This window comes from Amphiprion ocellaris, chromosome 24 (genome assembly GCF_022539595.1).
Source record: "Amphiprion ocellaris isolate individual 3 ecotype Okinawa chromosome 24, ASM2253959v1, whole genome shotgun sequence".
In the NCBI taxonomy this organism is placed as follows: domain Eukaryota; kingdom Metazoa; phylum Chordata; class Actinopteri; family Pomacentridae; genus Amphiprion; species Amphiprion ocellaris.
In genome coordinates, this window is record NC_072789.1 from 1,353,427 (window position 1) to 1,370,644 (window position 17,218).

A 17,218-nucleotide genomic window follows, 5' to 3' on the forward strand; every position below is an offset into this window, starting at 1 on the left:
TAATCTTTCAAGAAAATGTCTTTAATGAATCGTTTGTTGCTGCTTGTACCTCAGATTACATGAAAATACATTGACTGCAAGTATGGCAACATATTCACACATATAAACAAGTGGTGCATTTGTATTGTATGTATAGGTATGTACAACAGAAACACGTTACACTCTGGTTTAAAGTTGTGCAAGTGTGTTATATATACTAACAATTTATAAAATTCAACACACTAAATAAAAAAAAGAAGAGTGTGCCCACGTATATACACATTCACACGCGCACAACCACAGTAGTTCACAAAAGATTAAAGCAAATGTATTGGATTATACATTTCCAGGTCACCTTTAGGTCGACCTCAGCTGTTCCCTCCTCACAAAGCGCTTGTGAGCGTGTTTTTGACGTGTTATCTCCTGTGTGTGTGTGTGTTTTTGCCAATAGCTCGGATCTGACACATGGTGACAGACACACACACACACACACACACACACAAACACACACTAGGCTATGCTGCAGCCTGCGGTTGCACCATCAGCTAAATGTTTTAAGTACAGTCATCTGAGGTAGACTGCGCAAAACTTCACGGTGTCGTTCTCTCCTCTTCTTCTTTCACAAAAAAAATCTGATATTTTTTATTTTATTTCCACAAATGTCTGACATTTGGAAAGATGAAAATCAAATACCACGTGTGTTTTGTAGCCATGAGGTAGAAATGCTTTAAAGAAGAACTCCGTTTAAAGAAAGGGTTTCAATTTTTTTCCTTAAAAAAAAAAACAAAACAAAACAAAAAATAGCTAGATTTGCACACCATGTAGAAAAAAAGACACAAAAAAGAGGACCACAAAACAGAGGGAACAAACAAAGCGCAGCATTGAGCGGTGTATTTCTAGCTGGACGGCTGTGGAGAAGGAGAGGAGGAATAAAGAGAGAACGCCTGTGCTGCTGTTGTGTGCTCTGAAGTGCATTAGGAGCTTTTTCTGTCCAAAGGGACTCTCTCTCCAGAGGATTTGCTGACAGAAGGAATTCTGGTACAGATTGTTTTGAGGGTGGTTTTCTGACGGACCACTCTGCTTTCCCCCTTGTGCTGCCGCCACGCTGCCTGCCTGCCTGCCTGCCTGCCTGCCTGCCTGCCTGTCTCTCCTTTCCGTCAGTTTTGCTGATGCTCAGCAGAACTTTTTCCCCCCACATCAGGTGCTGCACTGATGGGGCCTCAGAGATAGCGACACACAGCTCCTGCTTTCACAGCCATGTTTCTTGTTTTGAAAAAGCAGGGAAGCACAACGAAAGAGTAAAACAGATCATCCATTTAGACAAATCTCCTTCAGGTAAAAACACTAAAATAAACAAGTGCCGCCAATGGCATTGAGACACTTTAACAAAACAATGTTACACACAAAAATGCTTCAGTGCACGTGCAATAAAGGATCGTAAGCGCTCCCATGCCACGACAGCAGAGCTAAAGGACTGCTTCACCACGGCGACAAGGAGGAGACAAAAATACATTCTAATAGAATACAATGGGCAACAGATAACCTTCAGCCATGAAGGACTTCAAGACTAGTGCTGAAATTCCCCACTCAGGTTACAAAGTCCAAACCCAGATGCAGTCAGAGGATGTGCTTCACGCCGTCTGTGTAAACACAATCAAAAAACAAGACTGGCATGGGTTTGATTCTGGATTCTGGGTTCTGTTGTGGTCATAATGGATGAAACATCTTTGACTAGAATCACTTTTCTGATTGCGTCCGCCATGATGTGCCCTCTTTGCTAACTCTGTGCTGTGTGCATCCACTGGTTGGACCACACCACAGCCATAAAAATAATAACACTAATTGCATTACCGAGTCGGTCAATCAGAGCTGCTATTCTAAGATGACCCGCGACCTCCGCTTGATTTTCTACTTTTCACACAGATGAGATTTCCAGGACCAACGAGAACGTCTAATTTAAATAAACAGGAGTGGATTCTACAGCCGATCCACTTCAGAGGTAATCACCAGGAGGACCAGGAAAATCTGCATTAACGTTTTCTATAATGTCCTACCTGTTCATTTAAAGTTCAACTGAAATCACTGCTTTGTTCTTTACATGTAAATCTAACATTTGATTTAGTCCATTTTTTACATTACATTCTTGTCTGTCTAGTTTTAATCTGTTAAATTTAGTTAAATTTATGATTGACAGGCAAAATATTTTACCTTTTTTATACCTTTTTTTAAAAATTACGTCCATCACTGTTGTGTGCAGCTATCGGGGTTAGCTTGTGGATGAATCTAAACCTTTAGCCTTAAGGTGAGACACTACTTTGGGATATTTTGCTTCCAAGTTTCCTTTCAGACAAATGGAAAGAAAACACCCCAAACACACATTTACGTGTATATTTTAATATCCTTTGTCTATTTGTGCCTGTAGATTTCAATTATTGTGCCACATTTCCTTTTCCAAAGGCTATTTTTTCTTTTAAAAATTTATGCACAACTATTAACAGTACATTTAACTGCAGAAAAAGGATCCCGACATGTGATTTCAGTTGGACTTGTGACTAGGCAGATATCCAACGTTAGCCTCTGTGATGCTAACTGATGAACAGATTTCAGTAAAGTTGATCAAATAACATCAAACCAAACATTAATTCAAGACCCACAGAAAAAAACACAGTAAACTGCCCTGTGATTTTAAAGGAATACTTTGACATTTTGACAAACGTAGCTATTTGTTTTCTTCCTGACAGTTAGATGAAAAGATTCCACTCTCATGTCTGTCTGTTTAATGCAATGCGACAACCGTTAGCTTAGCAGCGCATAATAGCTTATAACGTCACACGTTGTCATTTTTAAGCTTCTGTTTTCTTATGGATTAAAAATTTTTGTACAGGTTTTGCTACTGTCACAGAGCCACAGTTGTTATGCTACGCTAAGCTAACTTTTTTACTCACTAGCTCAATCTTGTCACGTATCTCTAAGTAAGAAAACCCTTAAGTGTATTCCCAAATATGCAGAACATTCCCTTAAGTTCAGTTAAGTTCATCCACTTCAGAGAATACCTCGCTAACAGTAAGACAAAGCTGATATTTTGCGCAGAAGTTAGCTGATAACTGATGGAGCGTCCATGCAGCCTGAACATATAGCCTAGATTGTGTAATATAAACAATGTTGATTATGGTTGTTTTAATAAATGTACAACTCCCACCTCTCTGAAACCCCCCAAACAACAAAGCTGGGCAACGTGGTTTTACAGTTTTGAAGAGCAAATGGAAATAAGTTTCAGAATTGGTCAAGTAGAAACAGGCAGCTAAAGCACCTGCTGTGAGGGAAAAAAAAGAAAGAAAAAAGACATTATGGTTTTACTCTCACTGTAGATTATGTTCCATCAATCCAGAACACATCTAGTACATTCATTGTCACCTCTTTGCTATTAATCTTAGCCACTTGAGGTACACCTAACACTGCCAGATTCTCCTATCAGATCTTAGTGCTTTTCATCAAGATATCTTGAGGTACTGTACAATTCACAAACGCTTTCCTGAGTGTTGTTTGTTTGTTTGTTACGTTTGTTTGTTTTGCAGACACAAGATCAGAAGAGATGAGTGAGTCAGGGCCCAGACTACTGCCACCCCACAGATTACTGCTCCTAGCAAGACAATAAAGGACAACCGACCGCCACCAACGGCGACCATCAATCAGTGTTTTTCAGTCTCACCGCTGAAGTTTTAAAGCTCTTCATAATCGTCAGCTCATGCCATGAATGTAGATTGTGAGGCAAATCAACAACGAAAATCAGAAAGCACCACTTCAGGCACTTGGATAGCCAACTAAATCTCAAGAACAACAACGTAACAATATATACACAGACACTGGGGCGTCTCTTCTGAAGTCAACTTGCTTGCAATGTGTAAACAATGCCTGGCGTTTCTGGAGCGTCAAGCATTCAAATTAAAACTCTTGCTCATTAACTGCAAAATTGACCGTTGTCTCATCAAATCAGGTCTCTTGGTGCATCTAAACCCTGCTTGTGAGAACTCAGTGGGCTTGTGTTGGCCTTCTCTGTGCCTTTCCCTCCAGCACAATGCTTCTGCCCTGAGGGGAGGAATTGTGGAAGCCTCTTTTTCTCAAGGGCGGAATCTATCTTTTCACTGACTGCAGCCGAACATTTTGTTCCACTCGGTGTACGTGTCAATCTCTTTCTGCGATATACTGGCTTGGAATTTACAAAAGACACTCTCAATGTCCTGGTAGGTGAGGGGCCTGATCTGTCCCCTAGGCATCATACCCGTCATGTCCATGCCCTGTGCAGAGACGTGTAACAGACCTACGAGGGCCTCCTGGCACAGTCTGGCCAGATCCAGTCCAGAGAAACCCTCCGTACGCTGGACCAGCAGCGCCAGCTCTTCCTCACTCAAGCAGTATTTGTGCTGAGACTGGACCAGGAGCTGGTTCATGATCTGGTGTCGGGCTGCGCTGTCCGGTAGGGGCACCAGGACCCTCCGAGCAAAGTACCTGCGCAGCCCTTCGTCCATGTCCTGGGGTCTGCTTGTCGAGCAAACCACCAACACTTGGTTGCCTCCATCCTCCCCTGAGCCCATAAGAAGCGAGTCCAGCTGAGCCAGTAGCTCCCCCTTTAGCCGGTTGATGGGGCTCTCCTCACTGAGGTGGGCCGACAGGAGCATGTCCACCTCACTAATAAACAGTACTGAGGGCTGCCGGCAGCGCGCCACCAGGAATGATGCTCGGATGATTTTTTCTCCATCTGCCACCCACTTGGTGGCCAAAGTGGAACCACTGAGCTGCAGGAACGGTGCACCAAGCTGACTGGCCAGGCAGCGGCCCAGCAACGTCCTGCCACTGCCCCTGGGGCCAAACAGCAACACGCAACGTGAGGCAGGTCCTAAACTGCTAAACATATCTGGACGCAGAATGGGCCACAGGACCTCCTCCTTCAAGGTAGCCTTGGCTAGTTCTAGACCTGCAATGTCACTCCAATCCACCGGTGGGCCCTGCTGAACGATTTCAGAGGTAACCATGTCCAGGAGGTGAGGGTCACTGGTTTTTAGCTGCTCTTCAGCAGGCCGGGAGGAGGAAGTGGATGAGGAGGAGGTAGGCCCTGGTGCTGAGTGGGACAGGTGGAGACGGTGATCATCAGCACCTTGCTCACTGAGGGAAGGGGAGGTGAAGCTGGCCAGAGAGTCCGCTGAGCGGGAACCCACCAGAGTGGAGGAGACGTAGCCGGGTGGAGTCAGCGGCCCACCTGTTGCCTGGCTGCTGTACTTCCTCTGCTGCTGCTGCTCTGATGGCATCGTGGACTGTTTCTGAGGATTAAAAGGTAAAGAGGACTTCTCAGTGCTCCTGTCAAATCCAGCAGTGCTGTTGGAGCCTCCGTTTGCGCTGCTGCTGTCTGCTACCCTGTACATGGGGCTCTCAGCGGAGCTCCGGGCCTGGCTGTAGCCAAAGTTACCATAAGAGGAGTCTATCTCTCCTTGGCCTGTCATGTAGAAAGCTTTCCTCTTCAGAGAGTTGGAGGAGCTACTGTTGAGAGGGGTGGGGGCAATTGGGGTGAGGTTGTGGCTCTGGTACGGGTATCCAGGTAAAGCAGAAGAGGGAGGAAGGGGTGTAGGTGCAGCAATGCCTGAGGGCAGGTATGAGGAGGGAGGGGGTGCTCCCCCAGGGCTGTAGCCTGGCCCGACTGAGCTCTGAGCGGGGTAGCCTGCTGGGGGGTAATTATAACTAGACAAGTTCGGGGAGCCTCCGTTGTAAGCGGGAACTAAAGTGGGGTGGGAGGGCGGAGGAGGGGGCGGCTGCAGAAGCCCAGAGCTGTGCAGTGGGGATGGAAGTGCCGGGGTGGGGGCAGACTGGGAGCTGTAACTGCTGTGCAGGTAGGAGCTGCTGTACGCCGGGCCGTATTCCTGAGAGGCCATGGAGGAGGAGTGGAGCGCCGTGGCCGTGTGGCTCCCACAGCTGCTGCTGGAGTAGCTGGGCTCGCTCAGGGTGCTGGAGGCCAGGCCTGGGGAGCTGCACATGCCAGACACCACCTCTGAAGCCGCCGCCACGCCTCCCTTTCTGATGGAAACCCCCTCTGGGATGCAGCTCATGGGGTAGACGCCATCCTGCCAGGGCTCTGATTCGCCTTTCCGTCCGTTCATCACGCCAGGCGCTTCAGAATAAGAGCCCGGCATCTCCAGGATACCAGAGTACTTCTCAGCGTACTTTTTAAGCAGGTTGGAGGCGGTGAGGGCGGAGATGTCGTCATTGGCCCAGGCGTATTGGTACGTGGCTGAGCGCTGCAGGTGGCCAGGTACCGCCCGGTAGGCCTCAGCCTTGTGGGCCGGCGACCGCGTGGTGGAGGAGATGTCGAAATGCTGTTCGGCCCACTGGCTGTGCTCTGGGGTCCACTGCATCTTTAAGCCTGAGAGGGAAAGAGACAAAGACGCGTTAGCTCATTGACATGCTAAAATCATTTTAACAATAATTAAAATGACAACACCTTCAAATTGCCTGAATCCAAGGGTGGTCAATTAAAAAGGTGACATTTATCTGGAGGCTTGTTTGGTGTGTCGTGAAGGTTTTGTGTGCAACTACACACATCATATTTCTAATTTCTACAGCTCCTAAGGACTCTGAAGGAGCGTCAGCAGGTATAGCGGTACAGAGGGACAGTAGGATGGCTGGTTACGGCAGCCTAATGCACCCTGGGCAGACCAATAAGACAGAGGCATTGAGGGTCACTCTATAATCCCTGGCTCATCTGAGGTGGCTGGAGATGGGTTTGAAAATGCGCCTCGCCGAGTGCCACAAAGCAGCGCACACACATCCACCCCCCTCTGCTCGCAGTGCTTTCATTCAGCACATACACACAGCTCAGACTCACAGGCGTTTAAAAAAACTATCTATGCCGGCACTCATGCGTGCTGACGTGCACACGCTCACACACGAGCTTACATCCACTGACCCAGACGGACAAACACAGGCACGCACACAGGAGCTGTAGCGAGCTATGAATTACAACACATTGTGTCTCAAGCTTAGTTCCTGTCTGCACAGCTCCACCTTGACCTCCTCTCTCTCTACCATTCTCTTTACCTTTCTGTCTGCCTCTCTTTTTCATGCCTCCCTGCCGCCTTGTCTCCCCTCTCAGCCTCTCCCTTCTGCTTTTTTTTTTTTTGGTCGTCCATTTTCCAACTCCCCTCCTGCTAGATCTGTCTTTATTTCTCTTCACCTCCTTTTATTCTGACTCCATCTATTTCGATACATATCTCTTTCTTTCATTCCCTTTCTTCACAGCCACCCCTCCTCTTATTTACTCCCTCTGTGTTCGCTTCGCCTCCTCCCCTTCCCTCTTCCTTGCTCCATCTCATCTCAGACACACTCACCTGGCTTTCCCCTTTATTGCCTCAGGAGGCTGGAGAGCCACTGTTTCCTTTAATCCCAGCCAATGCCATCTGCAAATACTGACAGTCACACAGCGACTCCATCGTTGTCTCACTATCAAAGCCGAGGCGCTATCAAAGGCTGGACAGGGCGTAATCACAGCAGCCGCACGGCAGATTGAACCCCGTTTGATTTGACTTAGTGCACACAAATAAAGGATAATATCGGTGTCATTTAGGCTGCTTCCTCCGACTTATTGACTGGCAGCGGCTGCATGTGGAGACCCACAGCTGGGGGTCTGGTGAGCAATCCCTGCTCCAGAATTGGTTTATGTGTGTGTTTTTGTGCTAGTGTGAGTAAAGCAGGCATGCACAATAAAACCCATTCATGGAGGAGCAAATCTTCCCTTCCATTTATGCGACTACAAACACATACATGTGAAAAAAAACGCACGCCGGCACCAACACACGTTCACACTCCCGTGCTCTCTTCTCCGAGGCCTGTGTTTGTTTGGTAACAACACAGGCAGGGAGGGGGGAATCCCCAGACTCCTATTTCCTCTCTGATTCTCCTCTCTAGCCATCTCTCGGCAGACGCCAGTGGCTAATTAGCAGAATGGCGATCTGCTAATTGTGTTAATTTACAACATTTTAGCCAAGGGGAGTCTTGCAGGGGCTGGCAAGCCCGTCATCCTCCTATTGTACAAGCAGGGAACACCTCAGACAAAAAGCTAAGCCGGAGAAAGTTTTGTATTAGCTGGGAGGCTCTTTTAATATTAAGAATATATTATGTAGAGAAGTGCTATAAAAGGGCAGCATTTCAAGGAGAAAATTAAAGAAATACAGATTACTTTAGGCCAAATACAGATTTCACAGCAGCATAATTTCTGTTGTAAAAGGGTTCAATTGTCTCTCTTAATTTTAATAGAAAATAAAAAATGACTGCATATTTACCAAACTCAAGCATGACTCACATGACTGAATCAAATATCTATAATCTGCACAGACCTAATGCGGCGAAGTCTCTGTACACCTCAGTGATGACTACTTGTGTAATTTCAATCTCAGTAACCTCAGAGCTCATGGAGAAAATTCAATCTGTCTGCAGGGTTCCAAAACAGGATGTAGGTCGTTATTTTGTCAATGAAGCATTACTACCTATCAATACTTCATATCACAGGATCATCAAAAACATCAAGCAATTTAAGACTGCTCTCAGAATCGTGCTCTTGTATGACGCGTAGCCAGAAGCAAAATGTTCTTTTGGTAGTGCACATGCAATCTCTACTGTTTCAACATCAGCTTTTCAGGATTACTAAGTAATACATGGCTGAAGAGGGTGAGGTCAACGTGCTAAAAAAAGACGCTCTAAGCCAGATTCATGCACGTCTTCAACCATCAGTATACACACACACACCTTCTCATGCTACTCCAAAGCCTGCATTCATTACTGCACGTCTTTCCACAGCGACTCTCCTTTCTGCAGCCCAACAGCCTCACTGATCCAAGATTCTGCTGCAGAAATATCCACCTTCACGTCATTTAAAGGGGCATTCAGCAATCTTTCATTGGATAATGTAATTATTGACCTCCTCTGGCGTACCTAGTACAACGTCATCATATAGAAGTTGACCTCGGCCTTAAAGCACACATGATAATTAAATCCACATTTATAGCTCAGGCCACAGTATATTTGGTTAATACTTAGCTAAATCTGAGTTTCTGACGTCTGTATTAGCATATAGAAAACACACAGAACATATCATTTCCATGAACAAGGCATCTTAAATCGGCATCAACTACAAAACAGAACTAATATCCAACTTTGGATCTGCTCTGTATTGCTGCCCAAACTATTTTTTGAACTCTACATCCACTCCAAAACAGCATTTGTTGCAAAACTGACATTTTGGTAATTTGGTGAGCTGTCCCACATAATGAAGATAGTCTACATGAAGAAAAAAAACAATATCTAGTACAAGGTAGCTAACTTAGTTTAAAAAAGTCCCATTTAGATTACATTTATTTGTTGTGGCTACACCTAAATTATGTATTTAATAAGACAGACAAACACCATCTAAACAGAAATACATTTAATTACAGTAAATTATGGACCTAAAATATTAAAAATTAAGTTTATTTTCTTAAATATCTGCACTGTAATGCACTCTTTATACTAGTCAGCTAATGTATAGCTATAGCAGGACACAGCTGGCTGAGATGATAGCCACAGCTAGCCTAAGGTAAAGCTAAAACAACAATTTTCTCCAGCTGTTTTATATAAAACTATGACATTTTGGTAATTTAGGCAGTTATTGCTTTCAACTGAGGTAGTCAAGGAGGAAAAAACTTAAATATATACACTCAACTACACTATTTAAACATTAATTTTATGTCAAGCTGGAGCTAGCTAAGACTAGCATCTCTAAAGCTAAAGGTCAACGTTTTCCTTGCTGTTAGGTGAAATTTTAAAATGTGCCCATTTCCACAGAATTATGTCAATGTTAGTATGTTAATAATAATAAAGTAGTGGCTAAAAATATTTTTTATGAACACATCCAGTAAAGGGTAATTAGCCTAGCTTAGCAAGGTCACGGTGGCATCATTTTGTTGTGCGGCTCTACTTATGAATCAGGTATTTAAATGGAATTTCAGCATAAATATCAGTATTTTTTTCCACAATGAAATACAAAAACATGACATGTTAAGAAGTATGTTGAATATGAAAGAATACGTCAAGATGGGGGGAGGGATGATGATATAGAAGGAGGAAGATGATGGGGGTAAATATCAAAGGAGGAAAGATACCCAGAAAAAACACACACACGCACAAAAACAGCGTTGTAAGTCATCCCTCCACTCCATCAAATCCTGCTATGTGCTCTGTTTAAAGCAACACCAATCTTTCTAATTCCATCATTACTAAAGATAACATATATATAAAAGCGTGTGTCAGGCTCCATCAGGGCTTTCATCTCTTCTATAATGAGGTTAATGCAGAGACGCAGTGATTACCCCAGCAATGCAAATGAAGGCCAAATGAAAACTTGCACTATTTAAATAAGGTAATAGCGATTACTCTACGTTATTCAAATGAGGACAGACGCTTTGAACTGAGCGCTTTGAACTCGCTGCTCCTTCTCCAAAACATATGGAAGAGATGGAGGAGGATCGACTTTGGTAGCATTCAGGGTGTATCCTCTAATTCAATGTGATGTAAACCAGGGGCAATGAGCAAAGCAAAATCGCTTAACGTTGTGGAAAGGGTGGGGCCTCGCTACACCCCTTTACTCACACTTAACAACCTTGAAAGTCATTGAAAAAAGTCAGTGAAATCATTGTCAAAGGATTCAAAGATGTGGATCAAAATCAATACAAATATCTGTCATGGTGTTTTTTCTTTGGGCGTTTTAAAAAAAACATCGCCCTTTCATTTTCAGAAACTGTCAAGGCCCTTTCCTTATTTAAAATATGAAAAGAATTCAGCTACTTGCGGAGCCCAATTTACACGAGCTTTAATTTTGCAATAAGTGTGTTTTGGGCGCAGTGGCCTTCATCAGGGTTACGGGAGGCTTCATCCAAATTTTAGCAGAGGAGCTGAATTCTTTCCATTCATTTTTTTTTGTCTTATTACCGCACTTCGATAGAGCCGCAAGGCTGCAGCATATTTGATTTCCTCTATGTCCAGCATCTTTCAGGGGTTGTAAGGCCTGGGGGGAAACTTGCAAAGCATTTGGTTGGACACATGCAGTAAAGTGTGTGAGCTGAAAAAAAAAAACACTAAGAGATGCGTGCGTGGTGCAGAGAAGGGAGAAAGGGAGGGAGAGAGATCGTGCACTCAGCTGAAACAACATCCAACAGAAATCTTCTCCACCTTCTGAAGCATCAAGTCTGCCAGTTTTTTTCTTTCTCCTCCAGCCTCCACATAGAGAAGCCTAATCATTCTCATTACACTCAGCGTCCATCTGCATCAACAGAGCTGCCTATTACTGTGCGTGTGTGTGTGTGTGCAGTAAACAGCTCTTTAGAGAGAGCTAATGAGCTCTTTTAAGTCTGTCCGCTGTGTGATTCTGCAAGCAGGGTGTCAGAGCAAACTGCCCATTTTGGTAACGTCATAATTAAGCTGTATGTGTGCGGAACAGAGATGCCAGCACACATGTTGCCACCGACATGCCAACACACACACACACACACACACACACACACACACACACACACACACACACACACACACACACAATCTGAGACAAGACGTACAAATGTGTGCATCCTTCTTTGTCCTTCTAACACAAACAGACACTGGAGACCCTCAAAAACAAACGATCGCGTCGTAATTCTGCTTTTAAAAACGTGTTCCGGTGTCTCGGTGCAAAGCGTCTGGAAGAGGAGAAGGAGCTGCATGACAGGCGATAACTTCATCAGGAGAGACCTGTTTCCACACACCACCGGGGAAATCTAAGCAGCAAGTTATTCAAATCCTTATCAAATACACCAGAGGGCATCTTTTAACCTCTAAATCACTGCACGGGAAAAACCTCAATATGTGGCGTACAGTATGTAGGCTTTGTTTAACAATGTGTGTGTGGCACACAGGCCTCGTGTGTGTGTGTGTGTGTGTGTGTGTGTGTGTGTGTGTGTGTGTGACAACCTGTGGACCACCTTGTTAATGAGTCCGGCACACTGTGACTAAGCCACGGGCTACGCTGTATTGGCACACAACCTACAGTAGAGAGTCAAATAATGTGATTAGGTCCTCCAAAAGGCAATTAATTATGAAATTAGTCATGAGCGGTTGTCTCTCTCTCTCTCTCTCTCTCTCTTTTTCTCACACACACTACAATCAAAGCTGAATTCATCTGTCCTCTCAGGAGCAACAGTGTGAGCCAAAACCGTCATTATTAACGACCTTTATTTGTTTAAAACTGAATCAGAACCGCATGCGTTAACTGATAAACTAAATCTCATTTCCATCCTCCGTGACAGGCAGCCAAACTGTCCTCCATGCCAGACTTTTCCTCTGAAAATAGCCCCGAATTCACACACTTTGAAGCCTTTCGATTCAAGCTCAGCCACGACTTACCATTACAACGACTAGTCTGTCGGAAAGCGACGACAATAACAACAACAACAACAACAACCAACAACAGATAAGGGAGTAAACAGAGCGAGTTCAAAGTCTAGACAGCGAGCAGTGACCGGCAGAGATGAGCTGTCACTAACTCAAAGACAGCAAAGGGGGGAAGAGAGATTGCTGTAAAGATGACAGCTGGGAGCGGCGATATAAGGACATTTGACAAATGACGGCACCTTAAAAAAAAATCGGATGTTCATTGTAATCAGTGATCTCTGACCTTGTGATTAGTTTGTGCTGCTTTGACCGTCGCACTTTGAAATGTTTGCGGTGCAGGAATCAAGCTTATGGAAATGTTGAGGCTTTAAAAAATATTAGGGGATGTTTAATGATGACTCTAAATTTAGCTCGACTAAACTGCGATAAATCTCTAACTAAATTCCAGAGGCGTATCGTCGTCGCCCCTGCCTGCCAGTATCAGATCTTCCTTAGAGCTGTATAAATTGACACTGTCTAAATTTCCTTTTACTAGACAGACTATTGAATGGGTGGGTTAAATGGGTAGGGCGCAGTTAAACAAATGCTCCGGATCAAGGAAATTGTGCGTGGCTTCTTTTGTCATTCAGGGAGGAAATTGAGAGATATTCGGCGGGGGCTCGGAGCCGCTAACGCATGGCATTCATCTATAATGCACTCGGCCTGTCCGTCAGATACTCCATTTCCTGTGACTAGCGCAGCGTGCCTAATCACCCGGCTCCATGCAGGGTTCCTTCCTCAAAGACAGCCCTGCACACACACACACACACACACACACACACACACACACACACACCCCAACACACACACACACACACTGCATGAAGACAGACACATGCAGGACACACGTAGAAACATAAGGCTCGCCGAGGCAAACAGATTATTCTTATCTGGCGAACAAAACATCTGTAAAGACTCTCACCACCACTGTGCTCTAACAGTGTCACGACCCCGGTAGCGTCTTCCACAGCTCCTCTTTCATCACTCAGAAAAGCAAACCTTTCACAAGCCGGCAAAAAAATAAATAAATAGAAAAGAAAACACCACAGACAGATCATCAATAGGGGAAAACACCTATGTAGCTGTCATGTTGTTGCTTTACCGCTATGGTTCGCTTTCTTTTGTCAAATCAAAAAAGGACAAAATGAGATGAGCTTGGAGTAAAGTAGGTGTATTTTGTGTTCAAATATTTAGATTTGTGACCATTTAAAAACCTATAAAACTTCCTTATGCGTTTGAAAGTTTTTACTGATGGCATATTAAGTTAATACATTTATAAGAACGCCATTGCAAAGGCAGAATTTATTAAAACAGGCTGTTACTATTGGCTTTTCTGCATTATTATTATTATATTCTTTATTTATATCATTGATCTTTACCACTCTCATCATTCATAAACCTTAATAAAGTTTTTAAATGTTTTTAATTATCTATTAATGACTTTTTGACCCTTTAACACGCAGGGGTCATACAGGCCACCTGGATTTTTCTGTTACTTGGGCTGTAAAAGAGTCAGAAATCATACTATGACAACCTAAGCTTTTAACTATGACCTAAACTATGTGTTTAGACAATCTAACAACAGCTAATTTAACTCACTAGTGACAATTTAAAAATCTTTAAAACTTCCTAATGAATTTAAAAGGTTTTGCTAATGGCATAATAAGTTAATGCATTTATAAGAACTAGCTAAAAATTTTTTGGGCTTTTCTGCATTATTATTATTATATTATTTATTTATATCATTCATCTACATCGTTCTCATCATTAATAAACCCTTAATAAAGTTTTTAAATGTTTTTTATTACCTACTAATGCCTTTTTAACCCTTTAACACGCAGGGGTCATACAGGCTGCCTGGATTTTTTTTGTTATTTGGGCTGTAAAAGAGTCAGAAATCATACTATGAGCTTTTGGCCTTTTTTGTTATCAGAACAACCTAAGCTTTCAATATGTGGCAATATCTGACAAACTATGTGTTTAGACAACGTAACAACAGTTTAAAGTGGAAAAAAACAAAAAAAACGGACTTGGGTTTTTCCGTATTTTACTGCAATAGGAACTGGAATTGAACATGAACAAAACATTAGACAACAAACATTTTAAATATGAACTATAATAAGTATGTACAACATTTTACATTTTATAATTTGGTGATTTTGTGAGGGGTGTCGTTGCACGTGGTTCCTTTGACGTAGTGAATTTTCTCTCTAGTGCAAATGGCTGAGGCCGCTTTCTTATTACTTACTTTTTTATTAAAGGCATTAGAAAACATTTAGAAGTAGTTACTAATGCCATTGTTAATAAATCACTTACCAGTTATACGTTGATTAGTTTAAAGCATTAATAGAAACTTTTACACTTGTAGTATTAGATTATATATTATAAAAAGTACTTGGTTCTTTCCTATTACCCATGAATAATAAAATGCATTAGTAAAAACTGAAAAATAAGTAGGATTTATTAGTGGTTAGTAATGTGTTTTACATTCATTCCACATCAATAAATAGATTGTGGACTTAACACAGGCATTAGCAAGTGTTTTAAGTACTTAATAAAGTCAGAATTATCTTAATAAAGTCTTAATGTTGTCGGTTTATTGATTTACATGTAATAAATCCATTATTCAGTCACACTACTGATGGATTATAGTTCATAAACACGTCATTACGGCCGGCTTTAAGGGCTTATTCATGATAATAAATGACTTAAATTAATACTGTGACTACTAACAAATTGAAAACACTTTTAAACCACGATTTCATTTCAAACATAGACATTTTGTCACCATCGCTACCTGTTGTTTTCAGATTATCAAGTAAACTCCATCGACTGATTCTGCACTTATTTTCTGAGGTAAGCGAGCAAGAACAACTTGTGAAACTAACACTCTCTCCTCTCAGTCAGACCTACACCCTCCTCGGTGTGCTGCAGTCTTTGTCAGGCGTACGTCTACATCGGCATTCCCTCCAAACAGCCTCCTGGCCGCTGCTCCACCTGAGCTGCAGCCGGCAGGATCTTTGAGAGTGGCCCCGAGGTTAACATGGGGCCACGTACTATCAATACTCCTCTGACGCCTGGATCCATACCTATGAACCAGCACCACTTTGTTTACCTGTGTGTTCAGTAATTAAAATAGATTTCTGAGAGGAGGCCTAATCCTTTCAGAAATGACATCGATCCAACTAGTGTTGTAATTTTGTCGTCCTTTTTTTTTTTTTCCTTTTCCACACAGGCAGCGGGGAGGACGCACTACCCCCTTCCTCCTCGATGCAAACTTTGGAAAGTCCTCGACATGAAGGACGTCATTTAGGGGCAGGCGGGGGGGAGGTGAGGGAGGGGAGGGCTGCAGTAGAGGGGTGGCAGGTGGAGATAATAGAGAGGAAGCCTCTAACCCCGTCTAAAGCTGTCTGTCTTCGTAAATAAAATGAGATAATTATTGAGTGAACAACATTATACGCCGACGACGCACTCTTTCTTCTACCCCCCTCCTGCCGGCGCAGTTGTAAATCTCAACAAACACGGTGCTTTTGGACATTAAGTGCTCACTAAGCACAGTGGATGCATCATATTTCAAGAGCAGGCGTTGTGTGGGTGAGGAGCTGGGGAAAATGGAGTGTAATGGTTATCCATTATCTTATACGGCAACGGCGGCAATGATCATTTTCAAGTGACTCATTTCTGGAAGTACCTATCTATTGGCCACTTGGAGAGAAGACTTTGATGGCTAATCCAAAACAACTATTCAGAGGTCATTTACTGCGGCAGCGCGGAGACACTCTGCACAAGAGAACGCTCCAGCCTCCCTCATTATTCAAATACAATCCTCAGGAAGATCCACATCACATACAGCGGCGCAGCAGCAGCCCCGGAGTGGGCGATTACCTACACAGCACACTCCGAACCAGAGTGGAGACATTAACAATGCATCAACAAATGAATATATCACAATCCAAGTAAGAGTTTGAAAGCACACACGAGATATTTGTCATGGGAATTAAATAGTCATACCGGAGCCGGATTAACATATCAATGATCACTCGTGGAGAAGCTTGGTAGCCGGTGATACGAACACAAGTCCCGCCTGTGAAAGAACTTTCATATTATTCAATCGTATGATATTATTGTGGGGAGCTAAATGTATTTTTAGAAGTGTAGGTGCGCTGTTTGTTTGTGTGTGGTCTCAGCTCCACATGAATGGTTACTTAACACCACACTGATTTCTCCTCAGCAGTTAGAGAGAAACCAGCCGATGCTCAGTGATGCATCGCCGTGTTTGTTGCCGCCAGGCTGTGTGTGTGTGTGTGCGTGTGCGTGTGCATATGTCTGTGTGTGTCTGTGTGTGTGGCACGTAGACAGACAGCCGAGGAGTGACTGCTGGAGTGTCACCATCTGTGGATGCATATATGTCTGTCTGCACTGGGCTGTGTGTGTGTGTGTGTGTGTGTGTGTGTGTGTGTGTGTGTGTGTGTGTGAGTGGGTGATTTTGAAGGGGAGGGGGGTGAGATGTTGGGTGGGTGGGAGGGGTGCATTCAGTCAGACAGTGAACTGGACCACAGCTCCATAGTTTGCTTCTTCTAACAACAGTGGGTTAGCTCGGTGCCAAACAACAACTGCACTGCAAAACCCGTCTGTTTAAACCAGGGGTGTCAAACATGCGGCCCACAGGCCAAAACCGGCCCTCCAGAGGGTACAGTCTGGCCCGCGGGACGACTTTGTAAAAAGTAAAAATTACAGGAACGACATTAACTGCAGATTTGTT

At 43.6% G+C, this 17,218-nt stretch overlaps 1 protein-coding gene across 5 annotated transcripts in view; it reads right to left on the reverse strand.

The window, feature by feature from the left end:
- The window catches only part of LOC111577534 (fidgetin-like), a 103,200-nt gene continuing 85,982 nt past the window's right edge, over positions 1-17,218 (reverse strand). For all 5 annotated transcript variants that reach the window (XM_035954476.2, XM_055008172.1, XM_055008170.1 and 2 more), the window contains one exon: positions 1-6,388. In XM_035954476.2, coding sequence (XP_035810369.1) covers positions 4,119-6,388 — 2,270 coding nt within the window. In that variant the 3' untranslated portion in view covers positions 1-4,118. The remainder of the gene's footprint in view (positions 6,389-17,218) is intronic.